Source organism: Branchiostoma floridae, chromosome 13 (assembly GCF_000003815.2).
Source record: "Branchiostoma floridae strain S238N-H82 chromosome 13, Bfl_VNyyK, whole genome shotgun sequence".
NCBI classification, from domain to species: Eukaryota; Metazoa; Chordata; class Leptocardii; order Amphioxiformes; family Branchiostomatidae; genus Branchiostoma; species Branchiostoma floridae.
Genome location: NC_049991.1, coordinates 4,114,790 through 4,135,389, shown reverse-complemented (window position 1 = coordinate 4,135,389; position 20,600 = coordinate 4,114,790). Strand labels below are relative to the sequence as shown.

Sequence of the window (20,600 nt, the reverse complement as noted above, 5' to 3'; positions counted from 1 at the left end):
ATATACACATGTCGAATACCCATGGCTCAAGAATTCCTCTGGATCCTTTGGAAGATAAGAGTAATACATGTATACATACGACTGTGATAATACGGATACAGTGTATCTGGTAGGCATATTATCTACGCTATTGCTATAGGTGGCCTTAATAATCATAGTTGGCATTTTGTTTTTCAATATAAGGCCTCAGCAAGTATATGAATAACATCAGAGCGCTCATTAGTATTTGCCTGATTTTGAAAAAAAATGTTTTCCATTCCAGAAATGCTGACGACGAGGAGAATGTAGCAGAATGTGAAAATATATCGTATGGTAGCCTTGGTTGAACTTGTTGAAGTGTCACTTGTGAGGCACGATGATGTGGCCATGACAGTAGTTGTAAAAGTGAAACTGCTCGGTTGTCCATCGTTGTGAAACTAGTCTGATAGTAAAAGTAGCACCAATGTGGTAACCCTGACTATAGTTGTCAACTTGGTAAGTGGTACCAGTAGACCATACAAGTGTCACTTTGTGTCCTTTTTTGATAAAGAAATGAAAGACTTTGAAAGGCTGTCATACCGTGTTTTGTGGCTTCAATATTCTTGCTACAACGTTTGTGTCCATTTACACAAAATCTTTTCCATGGAGGTATGAGGTCACCAAACTCTAGTACTGCTATTATTATCATTGATAGTAAACCTTGCTAAGCCTTTCCGCGGTTGGCAAGATAAATGATGAATGGATAATGCAAGATCTAGCTCGCAAAGGCCATACTAGTTACCCTACAGTATATTACACAATAGCTTTTCTAATGTCGTACGGTACCCAGCAACTATATTAGTGTACGTGCCGGCACCCTTGGTTATAACTTTGTGATTTTGACGCGGTCTACTTCGTCTTCAACAAAGGATATGTACAACTTGTCATTCGTTCTGTTAGGGACTTACCATTACAGTCATTATTGTCAGGGACTTTCCATTTCTGGGGGAATTCTAGGGGTCATCGCTGTTCCATACGAGCGATTGCTGTTGTTGTTTTCATCGGGGTTATTCGACGGCTGTTGCCAACCACGGCGCTAGTAGATTGTATCAAAATTGATATTCATATTAGCAGATGAAATAACTGGTTGATATGTAAAACAATCTTTTGCCAAACACCTGCTTGTTGCCTATCAGCGTGTCACCGTTACATTATCGCGAACGCTCATATAGGTACTTCCCAAGTAGCCGCATATTTGAGTGTGCCAGAGTCTACAAGGTAGTGCCACGTCAGTGCATATGTTTGTATCTATACAAAGGCCATGAGTCACCTGTTTTTTCAGGACACAAATAATCCAAAGGTCGGACTCCACCATTATGTAAAGGAGGGGGTGGGCGTAAACATAAATGGATTGGAACGAGCCAGTCAGGTGCTTTCCTACGGTAGCGGGGATTTTTTAAGCCATATTCATTCAGAGTACGAACATGGAACACACTTCTCTTTCCAATCTCTTTCTGCGGATCTCTCTACGAAAGCAGGTATTTTCGCAACTATGTGAAAAGCAAGCGCCTTTTACTAGCCAGGGATCCTCAACATATGAACCCAAATTAGATCTTAGCTGCATGGACAGCGCTAGCGTGCATCTGACATATATGTTTTTTCACGCGTTAAGTGGCATTCACTTTAAACTAAAGACTAAAGCAAAGAGGCTGAACTATTTCAGTCGATCAAACATCAAACTGACAAAACCTACACAAATGATAATATCTCAAAGACTACTACATCTTGAACAACAACAAAAGGAAATCCTGCGACAAGCGTACATATTTCTTGAAGTCAGAACAATAGCGGAGTGATCCATTCTACGACAACGTTAATCGTCGGGACTTTCCGATTGAAACATGGAAGATGACGTCAGGGACTTCCCCTATCCCAGGAGACTCCGCTCACAGGTATAAAGGTGTGATATACGAAGTACGCAGTCCTTTTTTCCGCGGACCTTAACTGTGGCGGTTGTGGGTTTGTTGGGTCTCATCCGTCGCGTGCAATCTGGCAATGTTAACGTTGGCAAAAATTTATCGGCAATTTGCCCGTCCATTGAGATTTTCAGTCAACTCTGTTTGATTTTAGATAATTCTAACGACAAGAATCAGACACAGGGAAACTGAGCTCCGGAGAGGCGAACTTGGACCCGGAAAACTTGCCTGCGCCATTTCGTTGCGACGCCCCTGCTCCGTGGCGAAGGGCACACAAAACGAAGAAAAGTCCGGGATTTGACTTGGTTTGTCGATCCTGTCAGCCCTTTTGTAATATTAGGCTAGCATTTAGTACTTTTGAGTCTTAAAAGACAGTAAAAATATAGCTCCTGAACGTGAACTAGGACTCGGGTGATCCGGAGAGATTTGCGTTACTAGGGACCATACACCCAGGAACTGTTAACGGAGCAGACTCACAAGTCTCCAGGAGAGCAGCTACAATACCTCCTCAGGGGCGCTTTGAAGTTCCCAAGGAAAACGCAAGACAGCCCACAAGTAAGTGTCAGTGCTACGGTATTTAGGTAAATATCCCAGTGTAGATTTTAGTATGGAACATTAAGTAATTCGTGTCACACCGTACCTTTAGGAGGGGTTGTGTAAGGTGCGTTAAGATAATGTACACTTATCGTAAAATAGTCGCCTTATGAAGGAATGTTTGTTTTCTGGGTTGTGTCTTTATTTGCATGCGGACGATTACAACATAACTCACAAATATGATAGATATACTATGTATTATAGAATAGTTTCACTTTTGTAGGCTGTATGCACTTTGTTCGGACAGAACCGAACTGATGTTTACAGTAGTTTGTAATTTCACTTTTGTGAATGAATCGGTTGATTGCATGTCCTGGGGCTTGTCTGGTGCTAACTAGTTCTTGAGTTTTGAAATATCTAGTTGTAGCTTGTGGTTATGGTCAAGCTGATCCTACACTGCTGTGTTGTTTGTGATACGTTACATTGATAACTTGGTATACCTGTATAGACTACAGAATCTTCAGCCTCAAAATATGTTTGGGTATGAATAGGGTGTGTGTCTCATGTAGTGTGTGTGTGTGTGTATGTGTGTGTGTGTGTGTGAGAACAGCATAACTCAAGAAACCTTAGATGGATCTTGATGATAATTGGAGGGTGGGTAGGGGTCACAAAAACGAAGGTCAATTTGATATGAGCCCTTTAGCGGCTTCCTAAGGTACTGCAGCAAAACTTCCGCTTTTGATAACTGCTGCTCTGGTCATGGTGTGGTCGTGATTTTTAAGTGGTAGATAGCCCTATCACCGGGGAGTAAGTGCTGTAAGCTTGGGCTCCCTAGCGGCTTTTGTGAAACTACAGGCGCCAATTTCTTTTCGAACTTTGGACTAGAATAACTCGAGAACGTGTCGACGGATCTTTATGACTTATGGTATGTAGATAGCCTAAGTGCTATCTTACATAATGAAATAATTGGCATAGTTAATGAGGAAAGTTTATAAATCAACTGCACTCCATTATAGGACTTTCAAACGTGATACATATGTAACTGAGAAAGAGGGAAATGTCAAAAGATGTTAATTATGCAGATGACGACCTTGTTTCATATTTAATGAAAAATATAATAATCCTGTAGTGGTACATGAGGGGAATGTCATACTTGCAACATTATGAAGCTTAGTTCAGGTGAACATTATTAGACTTAAATCATACAAATTAGTTTCATGCTTACGTAATTAATCAGGAAACACTAAAATGGCCTCTGTTGCGATAGAAATTTGGATTCTATACTTTGGATTTGTGCCTCTTAGTTAGAGAGGATGATAAACCGAGACAAATTATGCAAATCATGACCTTATTTGCATAATACAATTGGAAGGTATGAGTTCTAGGAATTCCTGTTAGTATGATAAACTGGGATTTTCTGTCAAACCCTGCTTTTTGACGACGCCTCCGGGGCTAGCCTAATATTACAATGTGCGACCGTTTGCCAGGAATCCAGAATTGGACAAGATTTGCCAGAATTGAACAGGAATGTCTGGTATTTTTAGTCCGCGCATGCGAAGTAGGATCTTCTGTTGGAAGAGGGCGTTAAAGTCTTGAGTCTGGAGAATCGGTTAGCTGGGTACCCCAGGATCAGTTTGGTGGTTTTGCTTTCGCTGTATGTTTAGGTTTTCCTAAACCACGGCTGTTTCTCTTCCACCGGACCGTCTCTTCGAGCCGGGTTTGGTGTAACGAGGCTTCGTGCCCCGTCAGACGGGCATCGAGAGCCACTTTAGCTTTTCCGAGGCAGAGTTCTCCTTCGTGCTTTGAAGGAGAAGCATCCTCTTTCGTACACTCGCCTTACTTCCGGGATATCCCTACGCCTGAATGTAAACAGGCCCGTGCCCCAGATTGACCTTTGAAGCGCTGTGTTAAGCCACGTTGCAATGCCGCGCGTCTTGGATGATTAAAAAAAACTGTAGTACTAGAATTTTTTCATAATTGGCTGGATTACTCTTTAGACTTTCCTCTTTCTGGCAGTATCCGTCGTGCTTGCCGGAAAAATCTTCTTCATTCTGTTTTATCCACTGCGAACACGGCGGTCGGTTGCTAGGGTATTCTTTCCCGTTGCTATGCGAGTTCGACAGAGTATCGGGTTACAAGAGGCCTACTATTTGCTAACTGTAAAATATTTCAAAATAAACAAGATGTTATGACAAAGAAAATGTTTTCAAAATAAGATTAAATTCGTAATATTAGATAGTTTGAATCTTCCTGTTTGAATTGAGATATTTGTTTTGTTTCGATTTTGCTACCAAAGACGGTTATTTTCTGTTTCAAGGAAGGCCTTCAATTTGACCATACTCTTGATAAGATGGGCCGCAAGTGCCATGGCAAATTCTCGATTTTTATGTTTTTCGTCATCTGAGAGGCAAATAAAACTTTCTGTTTTTGGGATTTTTTAATTTCTAATTTTAAGCAAAGTTACAGTCAAAAATATGCGTAAAAATGCCATTTTTCGCACTTAATTACCAATAATTCAAAATCTAAGGCATTTTTTAAAAATCCCAAAAACAGAAATCTCGGGAAAACCGTTGCGGTCATTTTGAGCCGTCAATGAGTTATGTTGGACTCTTCTTGGTGGAGATCTTAAACGATGTTTACACGCATGTCATACCGCACGGAGAGCGGGAGGGTGTAGTTGATACCGGTGTAAACAACACTTATGATATTCAAGGTCACCAACAAAAACGCCAGTAGCTTCGTTACATATTACAGGTCCCAAACAAAGTGAAAGCATAGGTGTACTATCCAGAAAATTGTTTATATTGGTTAAAAAGTATATTTTTCGCCTGATTCAAGTTAGTTGGGGGGAAAATGCCAGAATGCACGGTTTTACCTGCAATGACCGCAGATGACCTAAATAGAACACGGGTTCGGTTCGAATTACGTCAGATGGAACCTCGTAGAAGAGGGTTCGAATTCGGCTAGACATGGGAGATTTTGAGCCCGTATTTGACCACCGTGGAAAATGCCCGATTTTGTGCATCATTTTTGACATGAAAATAATGGTTTTCCCTATCATTTTTCAAAATTAGAGAAGTTGAAGGATCGGAACTCAGTTGGTCTTGTAGCTGAAGGAATATCCTCTCACCCCATAACCAGTTATTTTGCTTCAGGATAATTCCCTGGAAGAGATGGTCGCTAGACTTGAGGGTGTGCCGCCTCCATTTGAAACCCCAAATAAACTTGGGTGTGCCCCCTCAACCCGCCTCGTACTAGTAACTCGGAATTGGCTTGGGTGAAAGTTGGTGGCTTGCCAAGCAATTTTTGTGCTACTGCCAGTGTGTTTTTGAGATTGATATCTTGCTTATTAACTTATCTAGATCGGACTTTTAAGGGCTCTTTTGACGCCCCCGCCTCCTTTCGTAATTTCAAAACGGCTTCGGTTACGATCACTGAATGTGGAGAGGATGATGTACTGGTTAAGCTTTATATTTTCTGTAATTTTGGTATCAATGTGACGTAATATGACGTAATTATGACGTCATATTGTCATATTTTGGGCTATAATCGCCTAAATATGGAATTTTCTCTCTACGTAAAGGTATTAAACAAAACGTTGACTATGAAAGGCAAGTTATTGGTATATTGGTACATTATAAGTCTGTCAAGTCTTTTCTCGCCAATAACAACACAACTGATGCCTACATGACGTCAGAATTGACGTCACTCTCCCCCGTCTTGGATCGACAACCTTGAATTTTCTAGAATACGTTTTTTTTTCTACATATAACCCCAAATCCCAATAGAAGTGGACTATAAAGGTTCGAGTGAATGTGTTTTGAGTAGAAAGAACATGTATTTACCGTTGCTGATGACATTGTCTGCCATCTTGGATTTCAACCCATAACGTCATCAAATCAACAGATGATGAATATCTAAATAGCAACGTAATCTAAAATTACACAGGATGGTTACCCCTTTTCAGACTGGGCTTTTTTGGTCATCCCTGGACCGAGGGGGGGTGGCCTAGCTCTGATTCCCATTCAGTAGATTTCTAGCGAGGGCAACGCCCATGAAGTCCGCTCTTTCAAATGCAGAGTAACCAATTAACACCAGACCGGTGGCACGCGAGGGCCAGGGAGGAATGTTTCACACCTATTGTCCGTCGATTAATAGCAGTAAATACCGTCAATACATTACAAAGGACATCTTTGTGGGGCTTCCTTTAGTTTGCAGCATGTATTTTTATGAGCTGGTCCCTTTGAATGCTGGTTATATAGAATAGAAGGACGGACTGAATAATCAGCAAACAACACGACTTGAGTGCATAACGCATATATTTGACAACTTACTACAGCCGTTGTACACCGGGTCATCAGAGACGTCTCTTTACCTTGTTACAAGGTACAAGTTGTAAGTTGTAGAACTACGTACTGTTTTTATTTTTGTGAATGCAAGGAAATAGCACTGAAACATAGGGTGACACGTACTATTCGCATTCGCTAGGTGGCGCGCTACCAAACACCGGTTTGTTTTGGGGCTCTGATACTTGGGTCTACAAAAAACGTATTTTTGAGTGCTTTTAAGTGAACATCAGTCTTCAATCGTCAAGTGGGGGTATTGCCTGAAGTACTTGAAGCGTATAGGACCAAAAATCGTTGCAAATTGACGTCCTGTTGCTCAGATTTCGTTAAAATTCTCCAACCGTTTGGCTGTGTGGGAGGGCAGCCTGGCTTCCCGCCTTTGTTCTGCTCCAAGTGACGCTGGTTTCCTGGATCTGCTGTTCGGGATCAAGAACGCAGAGAAATGGCCTTTACCTCACAACTTTGCTTGGATCTAAAAGCCAAGATTCTACAACGATTGTCCGCTTTTGAACGCCATCAAAACAACCCGGCATGGCAGGCTGATAGGATTGCCGAAATAGTGCCTAACAACAACCCCACCACCACGGAAGCACTGAAGGAAGTCCGACAGGAACTGTTTGTGCAGTTTGAAGGACTCCCAATCAAGTTGGATTCACTCGTTGACGGAAGGTTAGTAAGACGTAACAAAAACACTTCTCAACGCTTTACCTTGATAAAGGATATCGTAGCCCTGTTTAACTACATCAAACATGGCGACCTGTCGAGAGAACTCCGTGACTGTATACGTCCTAACCTTGACTCCTGCATGCTCAGCCAAACAAGTGACAGTAACGATACACAGTCACTCGTTGAGGACAATGATATAGTTAATGACCCACCCCATAATGACAAGGTAGCGCGACCACCATATCACCTAGATCCTTGCACTCCCAATCAAACAGGAGATAAGGAATTTTCTGTGAGTACAATGAACTCGAACTCCTGCCTTCTGTGTGACCATGGGGCGTGCGAATCGTGTAAAGCTCTCCCCGAAGATGTAAAAAAACTAACACACATGATACAGCAAATCCGGGCAGAGTTAAAGACGCTTAAAGACAACAAAAACCGTGAAACTAATGCACTTAACGGAAGTGAAGACTTAATAGCGGAAGTGCAGCGACTCCGTGATGAAAACGCCTCACTCTTACGAATCATCGAGGAGTTAACCCAACAACGACAACAACCACAACAAGAGCCTGACGACTGGGAAACGTCTAGGAAAAGATGCACTCAAAGGAATGTGGAAGTAAACAAACCTCCACAAGAGACAATCAGAACGTCAAACAGATTCTCCCCACTGTCCACACCAGGCAGAGATGATGTTGACTCTCTTCAGGAATGTGTCATGTCTCAAACAGAAACCCAACAGTGTCCGATCGCCCAACAGATTGGGCTCTACAGGAAACGTCAGCAAGCCAGGTACTACAACTCCACTGCGCCAGAAAAGATAGCCATCATCGGGGACTCCATGATAAAGCACCTCAAAGGCAAGAAGATGTCCAGAAGAAACAACGTCAAGTGCTACACCCACCGTGGAGCCCGCCTAGAACAGCTGATCCCCTCTGCACAAAGAATTGTCCGGAATGAAAACCCCAACACAGTCATAGTCCACGCAGGAACCAACAACAACAACGAGCCTCCCCACCTAGCAACGCAGAAAGCCTACCACCTGGCATCGGCACTTAATCAATCTGGCGCGAAGAACATCGCGGTGTCAGGTGTGATCATGCGGGCCAATGGTGATGTAGGTTGGACCCGCCAAGTCAACATAGGCATGCAGCAAATGTGCGACAGGAACGGCTGGCACTTCATCGACAATAGCAACGTCGGTCTGCATCACATCAGCCATGACGGAGTGCACCTGAATGGACAAGGAACTATCCAACTTGCAAAAAACTTTATAAGCTTCCTGCACGGTGACCGCCCAACGAGAGTTCGCACCGGAGTATCCTTTGCAGACGCCTTGAGAGCCCCGCCATCGATGCCACGGGGTTTTCTAGGAAGAAGTCCCCCCTGGAGACTGTTGTAGCGAAACAGGTTAAATCCTTACCATCGTTTTTACTTTGCAATGCACGTTCCCTTGTAAACAAACTCGATGATTTGTCTGATACTATGACCGGTCATAATATCGATGTAGGTGTTGTAACAGAAACATGGTTTACACCTAGTCACCCTGTAGAATGCACTAATATAGAAGGGTACACACTCTTTTCCCGTTGTCGCACTACTGGCAGCCGTGGCGGGGGCATTGCCATTTATGTACGAGAGAGTATACCCGCTGAAATTATTGATTTTATCGTAACACCAACAGAGCTTGAGTGTCTATGGGTACTAGCTAAACCATATTGGACACCAAGGCACATTACAAACTTAGCTATCTGTGTTGTTTATAACCCCCCAAGTAGTCCGTACCAGGATATGTTAGGTGATTATCTTCTCCACAGTATTGACAAGATTACCACAAAATATCCGCACGGGGGAATATGTATTATGGGAGATTTTAACAGGTTCGAAATCAAACCCGTTCTTCATGGAAGCAAGCTCGACCAAGTCGTGAAACACCCCACTAGGGGAGGGGCAGTACTCGACCTGATAATTACTAACTTGAAGTCATCCTACCAAAACCCTTGTATTGAAGAGCCATTGGGCCAGAGCGACCACAACACTGTGCTTTGGTACCCAGTAGACCACAAACCCACCAACACTACAACTAAAGTAACTTTTCGGCAAATGAAAGATTCTAATATACGCTCATTTGGACAATGGATTTCACAGCACCCATGGACTGAGGTCATGGACGCCGCAGATACCCAAACTAAAGTTGACAATTTTTACGACACTCTAAATGCTGAAATTGACCATCACTTCCCTTACAAATCGTTTGTAAAACATAATGGCGACAAAGCATGGATGACCCCACAGATAAAGTCTGCAATAAGAAAACGACAAAAAGCCTTTCATACAGGTAACATGGCCCTTTACAGAAAGATGAGAAACCAGGTAATTCGTTTATGTGCAAAAGCTAAAAAACGCCATTATGTTTCCAGGGTAAAATCCCTTAAGAAAGATAACCCAGCTAAATGGCACCAATGTTTGCGCAAGATTTTAAACTCTTCTAGATCCCCTGTCTCGGTTTGTCTCCCTGACAATGCGCACTTACATGACAAAGACATTGCCGAACTAATCAATGATCACTTCTCATCAATAGTGAATGAATTGCCCCGTTTAGATCTTGACTTGTTACCCACTTACCTACCATCACCGTCCAGGCCACCACGTATTTTCCCATGGGAGGTCTACGAAACGTTAAGACGCCTTAACTCTAATAAGAGTAACGGTCCGGATGACGTGCCCCCTAAAATAGTCAAACAGTATGCGGTTGAATTCAGCGAAGTCCTCGCTCATATCTTCAACTCCTCTTTAGAGGAAGGCTATGTTCCAAAACAATGGAAGCAGGCCATTATCTCACCAATTCCCAAAAAGTCGCCAGCCTCACTTAACAATCTACGGCCAATCTCTCTAACTTCAGTCCTTATCAAAGCTTTTGAATCATTTGTAACGAAATGGGTTCTTCAGGACGTGGCAAATGTACTGGACCCCAACCAGTTTGGCTGTAGAAGAGGAATGTCCACTGTTCACTACTTAACTGCAATGGTCAACTCGATCCTCCTTGGTGCAGAAAGCCCAAAAAGTATCCAAACGATTCTTTTAACAGATTTCAGCAAGGCCTTTGATAGAATTAATCACACCACTTTAATTAACAAAATGTTACAGTATAATGTACGTCCCTCAATTTTGCCATGGCTCTGCAATTTTCTTAGTAACCGATTACAATGTGTCCGCTACCACGGTGTAACTTCAAGTTGGAGAGAAATTTCGTCTGGCGTCCCCCAAGGCACAAAATTAGGTCCTATACTCTTCTTAATTTATATTAATGACGCCCTCAGAGAAGACGTTTTAGACCGTTATAAATTTGTCGACGACTTATCAATATGTGAAAGTAGAATGTTCTATGAACCCAGCCAAGTACAAACATCCCTGGATGAATTAAATGGCTGGGCGTCAAAAAACGACATGATCCTAAACGGTGAAAAATTTAAACTACTAATGATTTCGTTTATGAAAGACTGCCCCCCTCCTCCGACAATCTCACTTAACGATACGCCCCTTGAATACACGGAAGACGCATGTATACTTGGCCTATGGTTCTCCAAAGATCTTAGTTGGAGCAAACATGTTGACATCATTACACAAAAGGCAAGTTCACGCCTTTTTTGGCTGAAAAAATTAAAACGATTTGGACTCCCCACACAAGATCTCATCGAATTCTATCAGGGTTACATACGGCCTACTTTAGAGTACGCTGCTCCAGTTTGGAGCCCGAGTATCACGGCGCTGCAATCCATGAAGATCGAGCGAGTACAAAAACGTGCCCTAAGAATTATCCTTGGCCTCCATTACACATGTTATGATGAAGCCCTAGCCCATTTTTGTCTCCCCTCCTTAGAAAACAGGAGGAAAAACCTTAGCCTTAAGTTTGCCAAATCTCTGTTTAGTTCCCCTATGTTTAGAAGCTGGCTACCCCCAACACGTTCGGAAGTTCATGGTAGAGACCTAAAAAGTGCGAACAAACTTTGCATTCCATCGACCAAAACAAATCGTTACAAAAACAGCCCCATCCCATACTTCACCCACCTTTTAAATACATGTACCTGAAAAGATCTCCCATGTCTCTCAATCCACCGCCACAGTCTTCATTTATACTTTGTATAACAATTTGTTTTGTTTCCCTTTGTTTTATTCCTATAATACGACTTCTTGTAATTGTATATTTTCATAGATTTTACACATGTATGAAGTACAATGTCTAAAATGCGCAATTCAGCCTCTTCTACTGTGTAGAAGTAGCTGCGATGTATTTTATTGTTCACTGACTGAACTAATAAACCAATCTTATCTTACTTACTAAAAGTCACAACTTTTGGGGGTGACAACATTTTGGGTGACTGACAAGAAGCGAAGCATTTCAGTTACAAAAGTACGACCGTATAGTGATAAAAAGTAAAATATTCAACAAAGAAAACTTTTTTAAAACTTTTTAAAAATTGCACCACGCCAGGTTCGAACTCTGGTCCAAAAGTTACTAATCCAATCACTAGTCAACTACGCCACGAAGCCTTGAGGTTCAAGTGGACGAAAAAATAGAACTAAAGTGACAAAGCGCGTAATAAAAGAGACGGAAATAAACTGTAGGGCCGTCATTTCAAAAAGTTTAATGCAGGAAAACTCGCTACAGTCCCGTCACCTTTTGATCACCAAAGTAAACTTTTTAAACTGATATATAGAGTTGTTTGTGAGCAAGTAAAGCTCCCGCACGGTGCAAAATGACGAACAATAATGCCTGCTTGATTTGAGTTCACGGCATTTGCATGATAAGCAAGGGTGCGAAAAGCTCGCAGTTATCGCCCAATGTCAGTGACCTGCCAGCAGCTATTTTATTGGTCCTCGCTAGAAACTACTGAATGTCAAATAGTCACTTCTAATTCCTAACTTCTAACTCATAAACGACGTGTTTCGTGGCCACCGAATTTTCAGGAAATGATATAGACATAATATTTGACATGTATAAGACGTTTGACGCTACGTTAACGTAATATGATGTAATTATGACGTCATAAATTTGATTGTTTGGGCCGGACCCATGAAAAAAGGGTATTCTAAGAAAACTTCGAGTTTTGCTACAAAAATGTAACAGCAAGTGCAGATTACAGAATGATAATATTTGTTACGACTAGTGTTGCCAATAGCAACGTCAATGACGTCATACACATCTAAGATACCAGTTGGGCTCCGCCATATCATATCCACCACCTTGAATTTTCAAAAAAAATTTATTTTGCGACAAATAATCACCAAAGGCCATGGAATTAGACGAAATACATTCATTTAGATGTTTTTTGATGAACAAATACCAGGTAGTTACAAATTTAAAGGGATTATAAGGTAATTTATCTTGATCTGGCCATACGGTCCGCCATCTTGGATTTTGGGCTGATGACGACCTCAGATTAGCATAATTTATGCACATCTTATTACGAAACATATTTATAATAACAGAAGATTTTATTCATGGAAGAAGATGCTGCAGTAACAAAGCAAATAAGCGTGAAAACTACATTGTTAGAACGAAAATTAGCGTTTTTTTTGCAAAACTGCCTATCAACAAACGGTTGCCATGGCAACAAGAAATAAGGACAATTTCTCAAACTTCTTGTAATTGTTGCTAACAATATTTTACAAAAACTCATTAAATTTGGTAGCTCTAGTATAAGCCGTTCTGGCGTTATACGACATCGAATTGGGCGCGGGCCTCAAACCCCCCCCGGTCTGAATAGGGTTAATGATATAGATAAATAAGTGTGGTCTAGCAATAAAACCATGAAATGTCATAATCTATTTATAAACTGAACTTGGTAAATTTGGCAATATGTACCTGTCAGAAACCCGTAGCCATGGCAACAGAAAAATTAAAAAGTAACATTTTTTGGCAGAATTATTGCCAAAAATATTTTAGGAAAAGTCACCAAGTTTCGTAGTCCTAGCACGAGTCGTTCGGAATCTATACGACGGCACTTTTAGCCCCCCCCCCCCCCCCCCCGGTCTAGATAGGGTTAAGGCTGTTGGTTACCTCAATGGCTGAAAATATCTGACTAATGAGATTGTGAGAAAGAATGGTCCCCAGAACCTGGAGGAATGACAGGGACAATCTATGCTACCTCAGAGACATTTGCTTCCCTGGGGGCGCTAGTGTTTACACCATAGAGGTGGCAGCAGCATATTTCTTGTGGGGTCATTTCACTATTGCTGACAAAATTCTCAGCACATGGAGCGCGAAAGGCGCAACGTTTCATCGGGGGTCCGGGGATATGCTCCCCCGGGAAAATCTTAAATCGTTACCCTCTAAAATGCTATTTCTTGCATTTTTTCGGCAAATTTTGCCGACAGACTATAAATAAGCTAGCTTAGGCCCCATTCCACTTGACGGTGCTCTCACTGCGCTCTCACGGCGATAGCAAATTGTCCCCATCGCCGTGAGAGCGCCGCGATGGCAGAAAAAGCTGCTCTAGTGGAATCTGTCCTGCGACGCTAGCGCGCTCTCAGCGCGACGGAAAACTCAAACGACAGCAATTTTTATGGGCTGCCAAAGACTTAAAAGATAACTTAACGAATTTCAGACTGAGATAGAGAACGTTTGGGGTTTTCATTGTCTACTAAGTAATACCTTTACGTCTTACGCAATTTTTTTGGTCACTGTACAGGGCTCAGCGTGAGTCTAAGATAACTCATACGTTTGACTTGCTGTTTTCTTGTTAATTTAAATTTGTCATGTAACTTGTTCAAAATGAATATATCATTATCATACCACGTTATCATCGTAAATTATAGAATAGTGAAACTATTTGATCTATTGAAAATAAGTCTTCATAATCTCAATTTACAGGTTAAGAACATGAAAAGTAAAATGCTTCTGTTGACATTTAAAAATAAGTCAAGACATAATAAACCTTCGAATTCGTGTTCCTGATTATTCCATCTCAGTTTAATTCATTGTACATCACTGCTATGTTTCGAACATTTCTTCGAGTTCTTTCTCGTCAATTTTGTCATATCTAATCTGGAAAAATCCTGTGATTCGAAACGCTGAATAAAAGCATTGTATGTGTAGTTGTCCGATTTGTATTACCCATGATTTTAATTAGGAAGTGATTCAGGACACAAAGTATGATTTGGCAAAATAAAATCATCAAACTATACTTCTTCAAGAATAAAGATTGAAAGGCGGGGTCACACATGTGTATATATTCAAGTCCGTTTGAGGTGCGTATGAAGCTCATAGTCTCTACCAGGCTCCACAGGTCGCGGGGAAAATAGTACAAATTGGACAAACATAGATACATAACATGCCAAATGAGTTAGCTGACCGAGAAGTATGGTTAGCGACCAAGCTAACTCGTCGTGCTCTCTAGGCGCTCTTATGGCGGTCTCATGGCGATCATTGTTGTATCGCCATCCTCGGCGCTCTCACGTCGATGGTATGGCAGCGCTCCATACCATCGCCGTGGTGACGGCGCTCTCGTGGCGATGGCACTCCCACCGCGCTCTCACGGCGCTCTCACCGCGCTCCCACGGTAACCTTGGCGATTTCACCGCGCTCTCATCGCGATGGTCAAATCTGCCATCGCCGTGAGGGCTCCGCGAGAGCGCCGTCCTAGTAGAATGGGGGTATAAATGACATCTCCATCAAAATTACACATGGTTATAGCTTTGACCTCCACCCCTCGACATATTTTTACTATTTCGAGCTCGGAGGAACAAGACAGTGCAAGATAAGTCCGGGGGAATTTAAAAATCTGGACCGTCTGAAACGCGTCCATTTCCTGCATTTTGAAGGACAAATTTTGCTGGCAGACGAAGCAAAATGAAATGAAATTTTATTAGAGAGAAAGGTTTTTTTTTGGCGACGACCCACGCCCCAACATTTTTTTCCATATCGTCGTGAGCGAGAGAGGTCTGGAGAAACCTCATTTTCTGCATTCGAGGAGTACATTTTGCCTGAAACTAAGCTGAGTTTGGTACTGAAATCTGTAAGAATGAAAATGTTTTTGAGGGCGACACTTCCGCAACATATTTTTACATGTCAAGCGCCGAAGGCCGGGAGGCGCGGAGAAATTTTGATATCTGGACACTTTGAAACGTCATTTCCTGCACTTTCAGGAGCTCTATCGGCATTTACTTTTTGGGTATGAACGTAACTTGTGACGACAAAGTTTTTCGTGACGTTTAACGGTAAATTTGGGATAACGATTAACGAATTAAAACAGCCAATAACGCTTCACGAATAATATACCAATAACGCTTAATGATGAATTAGAGCGGGTCAGTAACGATTAACAGTGTATTTAAATGGCTCGTAACGCTCATCGGAAAAAGGCATTCAGGCCCTCATCTATACCTATCTAAATACCGTTGCCATGGTTATGCGTTTTCATTGCCACAGTTTTCCATGTTTTAGCCTGGGGGCAATAAAAGTTGATGACACCATCCATATGACCCCTCAAATAATTTCATACGTCTTTGATAGCCAGCTATTAATATTCAGTACTAGTACATTTGTAGTAGGGATAGGCAGCAGTGGCCTAGTCTTCACACCGCGCTTCCATATGGTCTAACAGGGTTAAACCGACTGGACAGAGCTGTCCAGTCGGTTTAACCCTGTTAGACCATACACTTCCTTGCCTTTGGAGGATTAACATTTTTTACAGTAGCGAATCCACTGTACAACCTTCTTAGACTTATTTCTGTTCTTTCAACAGTGGCCACCTCCATTGAGTCTGAGGAGGGCAACTTACAACCTATCAACAATGAACTTTCCCCTCGTAACAAGTTATACATGAAGATTAATGAAAATTTGTCTGAATCTGAAGTAGAAAGCTTGCGAATGTCAATGATTACCGACAAGCTTATTGCCAGAGGAAGAGTTCAGAAAGCAAAGCCCCATGAAATCTTTAACATGTTAGAAGATGATGGCAGGATGGGAGTGGGAAATCTCTTATTATTGAAGGACCTGTTAAGACAGCTTAATAAGGGGAAGCTAGCAGAAGAAGCTGATGATGTGGAAAAGATGGAGGGTAAGTTTATTTCATATGTTATAGGACAGAATCGTTCTAGCTGGTCATGTAACTTTGAGCTGTTATAAATGCTGATGATTTTGTACAAATCTTAATCAAAGAGGCAATTAGATATTCCACTATATATAAGAATAATACAATAAAATCACTAAATGCCTAACTTCTGATAATTATCTTTGTTTTGGAGCTCAAAGTTACTTGTTTTCATGAGCTACTTTCTTTAAACAGTAAAACATTCTTGGATAAAAGTGGTATAACATTTATTCATTCTTTCCAGAACGTAATTTTATGCTATTTAGACTCTCTCATCATTGTTGTCCTATACGTTTAGATAGACGCACACGTAAAGAAAAATTGACGTTCCTTTTATTTTGCATAGCAGTTTCGAACATGAATAAGAGGAATGCTCCAGAGGACTTATTTGTACATGCCAGTCCTAAACATCTCAAGATGGGAAGTGATGATGAAGGATCAGATCACTCTGACAGCTCTGCAGAAAGTGGCATCGGATGTTCAGCTTCACCTCCCCTAGACACGGAGACACAGGATTCAGATAATGGTAGGTTGTGCTTTTTGACTGTCTTTTTGATATTTTTATAAAGATTGTGGATATTTGATTAAGAGTGAATTCATTTATATCTAATTAGTGGGTAATTATTGTAGGGACATAGTCGGGTGGTAAGGTCAGTTCTTATGCAGAAGCAAAAGTTTCTGGGTGTGAATCCCCATTAAGCCATATTAAGTGCCAATATTATGCCCATGGGAAATACACATTATACATATTTCCTCACTCCTAGCCCTACCGGCTGATTCCTATTTGCAGCTGAACCTAAGGCAATCTCGACATAATCAACCAAACTCATACAAACTCATCAAGACCAATAAAGATTGTCTCAAATACTCATATTTCCCAAGAACCACTATGGACTGGAATAGTCTATCATATTCAATCACTCTTCAAGCTAATCCCGTTAAGGTAAGTTCAAGAAAGAGGTGTAATACCCGCCTCACATTAGGCGCGATTCGATCGGAAGACTAGTTTACGAGCTCTAAATGACATTTCGTGAGTAAGACGTCCGGTGTTCTCACGATCATCTTGCTATTTCTAGGGATCGCCGGCAATTTTCAGGAGTCTTACGACGGTCGCGGTGCAGCGAAACATGTTCTTAACATAAGCGACAAGTCGCAGGAGATCTCCGAGATCGCAGAGCTCGTTACCGAGTCGCAGATCGTGAGTGCAAATCGTGCGTACCTCGCAAGGGTATCGGTCAATAGTCTTGCGTCAATCCAACGATTGAAGACGGATAGGCGAGCACAGACATAGTTATTAATCATCGAACGCAAATCGGATGGCGAACGCCCGTTAGTCGGGCGACATTCGGGCGACATTCACCCGACTTCCGATTTTTTACAAATATTGAATTTCTGGGAATGTGAGGGTAATTCTGACATTGTGGCCCCTGTGGCAGTATGTAGGCTGGCTTTGTGACACACTTTCCTTTCTTGTGCCATTTCTATTATGCCCGCGCATTCCATTCATTGGTTAAAAAGATTCCGACAACAAAATAAGCAACATTTATTGATCTCTTGCCTTTTTTGAGGAACGTTTTGTATTCCCTTGTCCGCGTGCAAGAGGTCATGGGAGGTTCATTATCATAGATTTATTCACCGTCGATCGCACGAGGCTCGCTTATATGTGAAGGGAACAGGTTTTGGGCGAAAAATACGCAAGACCATCTTAAGATCTTAAAATCAGCCAACCTTCCTGCGATCGCGAAGTACGCCCGAAGATCGTGTATAATGTGAGGCGGGTATTACAACACCTGAGGAACGTAACGGCCAATAAAACAGTAGTACTGCGCCCTGGGTGGATTACTCCAACACTAAGGGGTGTTACCCAGTAACCATACAAGAACAAGAACAAGTCCAAGAACTCAGGCGAAATGAGTATAACCTAGGTTTGATTAGGGACATACAGCCAGAGGCCCTTGGTCAGTGTTAGAAAAAAAAACAAGTCATCCGAAGAACACAAACAGTAGATATAATATAGGGTTCGTCCTGGTGAGTGCATGAAACGTTTTGCATAAAGACATTTTACCAGTTAAAATACAGACAAGGACAATGGTATAATGTTTACTTTCTTCTTGATTGCAGTTGAAGACCACGCATCACCTACTGAAGACAAAACGGATTGCTCAAAGATCACAACAGTGGGAGACGTGTATAAGCGGATAGACTACCTCCGAACAAAGATTGCCAAACTGACCAGATATCCAAAGAGTATCTCACAAGCAAAAACCATGGCGTATTTAAAAGCATCAAAAGAGTTAGACTATCTGATGCAACTTTTGGCTGAACAAGGCACCGGAGAGCTTAGGGTGGACATTGCACTGATGGACACTCAAGAAGAGTTTCAAGATAGATATGAAACGGGAGCTCTCAGCCAGACAATACAGAAGGAAGTCAAGCAGATCATGCGGTCATCCAGCGATGACATAGTAAATGTGAAACCTGATGTCAGTGTTGACTTCAGCCAGAACACAACTGAAAGCACAAATTGTAGTCCAGGTGCACACCTTTCCTGTCATTCATGCATATGACTATCCATTTTGTCTCTTGTTTTGGGGGTTGTGCTGCAATTTATGTATAAATCAAATGAATGCATTGTAATTCAACTTTATCACATTCATTTGAATAGAAAGAAGAACTTCAAACTTCACCATAACTTTTAAACATACTAATGATATAGAGACTGTGACATCTTTGTCTGACACTCTACATATGTAAAGTGAATCATATTCTTTTGGTTACAGAACGACGTGCCACTATCAAGGTGACGGCAGAGGATGTACAGCTCGAAGACAGCTGTAGGTTGGACAAAGACTCTGCTGTTAGGCAGCTGTTCAAGTATCTTGTTAAAAATCCAAAGAAACTGCACCCAATTATGGAATATCTTAACAGCTTTCATGTGCAAGTAAGAACCATATCATATGGATCCATTGACTTTGAATGCATCTGCCTAACACCAGAGTCAGCAGTCCACTTACATCAGGAATACAATGGCCAAAGACTCCATGCCCAGTTTCAGAGGGTGCTCTCAAGCCTTGCCATATTGACAGAATTCGGCATCAAGTCCATTTCCTTGGCTGTCCAGCTCACATTTGCAGATGAAGGTATGACAATTATTAGTGGTATTGCATTGTTATATTTTTTTGTCTTGTGTAGCTGTCGGCTAAGGTACTACCAGTCAAAAGAAACTTGCGTCATCAGACATATTGCAAATTTAATCCATTTTGAGCAGGAACTGTAGTCATATGCGGAGGAATGGGTGAATGGCCATCTTGTCCAAATCCCTGTATATCATGGCATTATTATGTTATTAAAAAATTTGTTTGATTCATCATCATTTGAAATTTCCCAGCGTCAACGTCCACCGTCTCTAGAATTAAATGGTGTGAAAGTTTGAATGTGATTGCTCTGCCTTCTCAGGGTTCATCATGGACCATCACAGCATGAGACAAAAAGTGACAAACGCCCCAGTTAACGAAGAGGCGAGGCTGTCTCCGGAGCAGCGGCCGAGGACCCAGCAGAAGCTGATCCCGTGGCTCCGTCAGCGGGTGAGCTCCGGCCAGGTCCCCGGCGTAGAGTGGGTGGATGAGCCGAGAGGGGTCGTCAAGATCCAGTGGCCCCGGAAAAGCCAGCATGACTACAACGTGAACCAAGACGGCGCCATCTTTAAGGTCTGTTCTATTTTCTGTCTGTTTTTCCCAACAAGATCATTTGTCATGTAAGGCTGACAGTATCACGTAACAAGTCCACTTGAGTTATAATTTGTATACGTGTCACAACGCTTCAATGTCGATAAGTGGCTACATGTTCTTTTCAGTGCTCAATTACATATTGAGTATGCATCATGACAGTGACACACATACAAATGCAGTTTCATAGAATAACTTCTTGAATAAGTCAAATACCAACATTGCGCAGAGAGGGATTAGTTTCGCGTGGGGACGGGGATGTTACCTTGCCATAGCCATAGTACGTTTTCAAGTACCCCT

At 41.9% G+C, this 20,600-nt stretch overlaps 1 protein-coding gene across 2 annotated transcripts in view; it reads left to right on the top strand.

The window, feature by feature from the left end:
- The first annotated feature begins 2,027 nt into the window (after positions 1-2,027).
- Positions 2,028-20,600, top strand: part of LOC118429564 — a 38,841-nt gene continuing 20,268 nt past the window's right edge. The window contains exons 1-6 of one of the 2 annotated variants that reach the window (XM_035840087.1): positions 2,028-2,489; positions 16,228-16,542; positions 16,925-17,101; positions 18,697-19,110; positions 19,356-19,715; positions 20,032-20,282. In XM_035840087.1, the coding sequence (XP_035695980.1) occupies position 2,489; positions 16,228-16,542; positions 16,925-17,101; positions 18,697-19,110; positions 19,356-19,715; positions 20,032-20,282 (1,518 nt within the window). In that variant the 5' untranslated portion in view covers positions 2,028-2,488. Of the gene's footprint in view, positions 2,490-16,227; positions 16,543-16,921; positions 17,102-18,696; positions 19,111-19,355; positions 19,716-20,031; positions 20,283-20,600 lie in introns of both variants that reach the window. The other variant, XM_035840086.1, reaches the window with a different exon arrangement.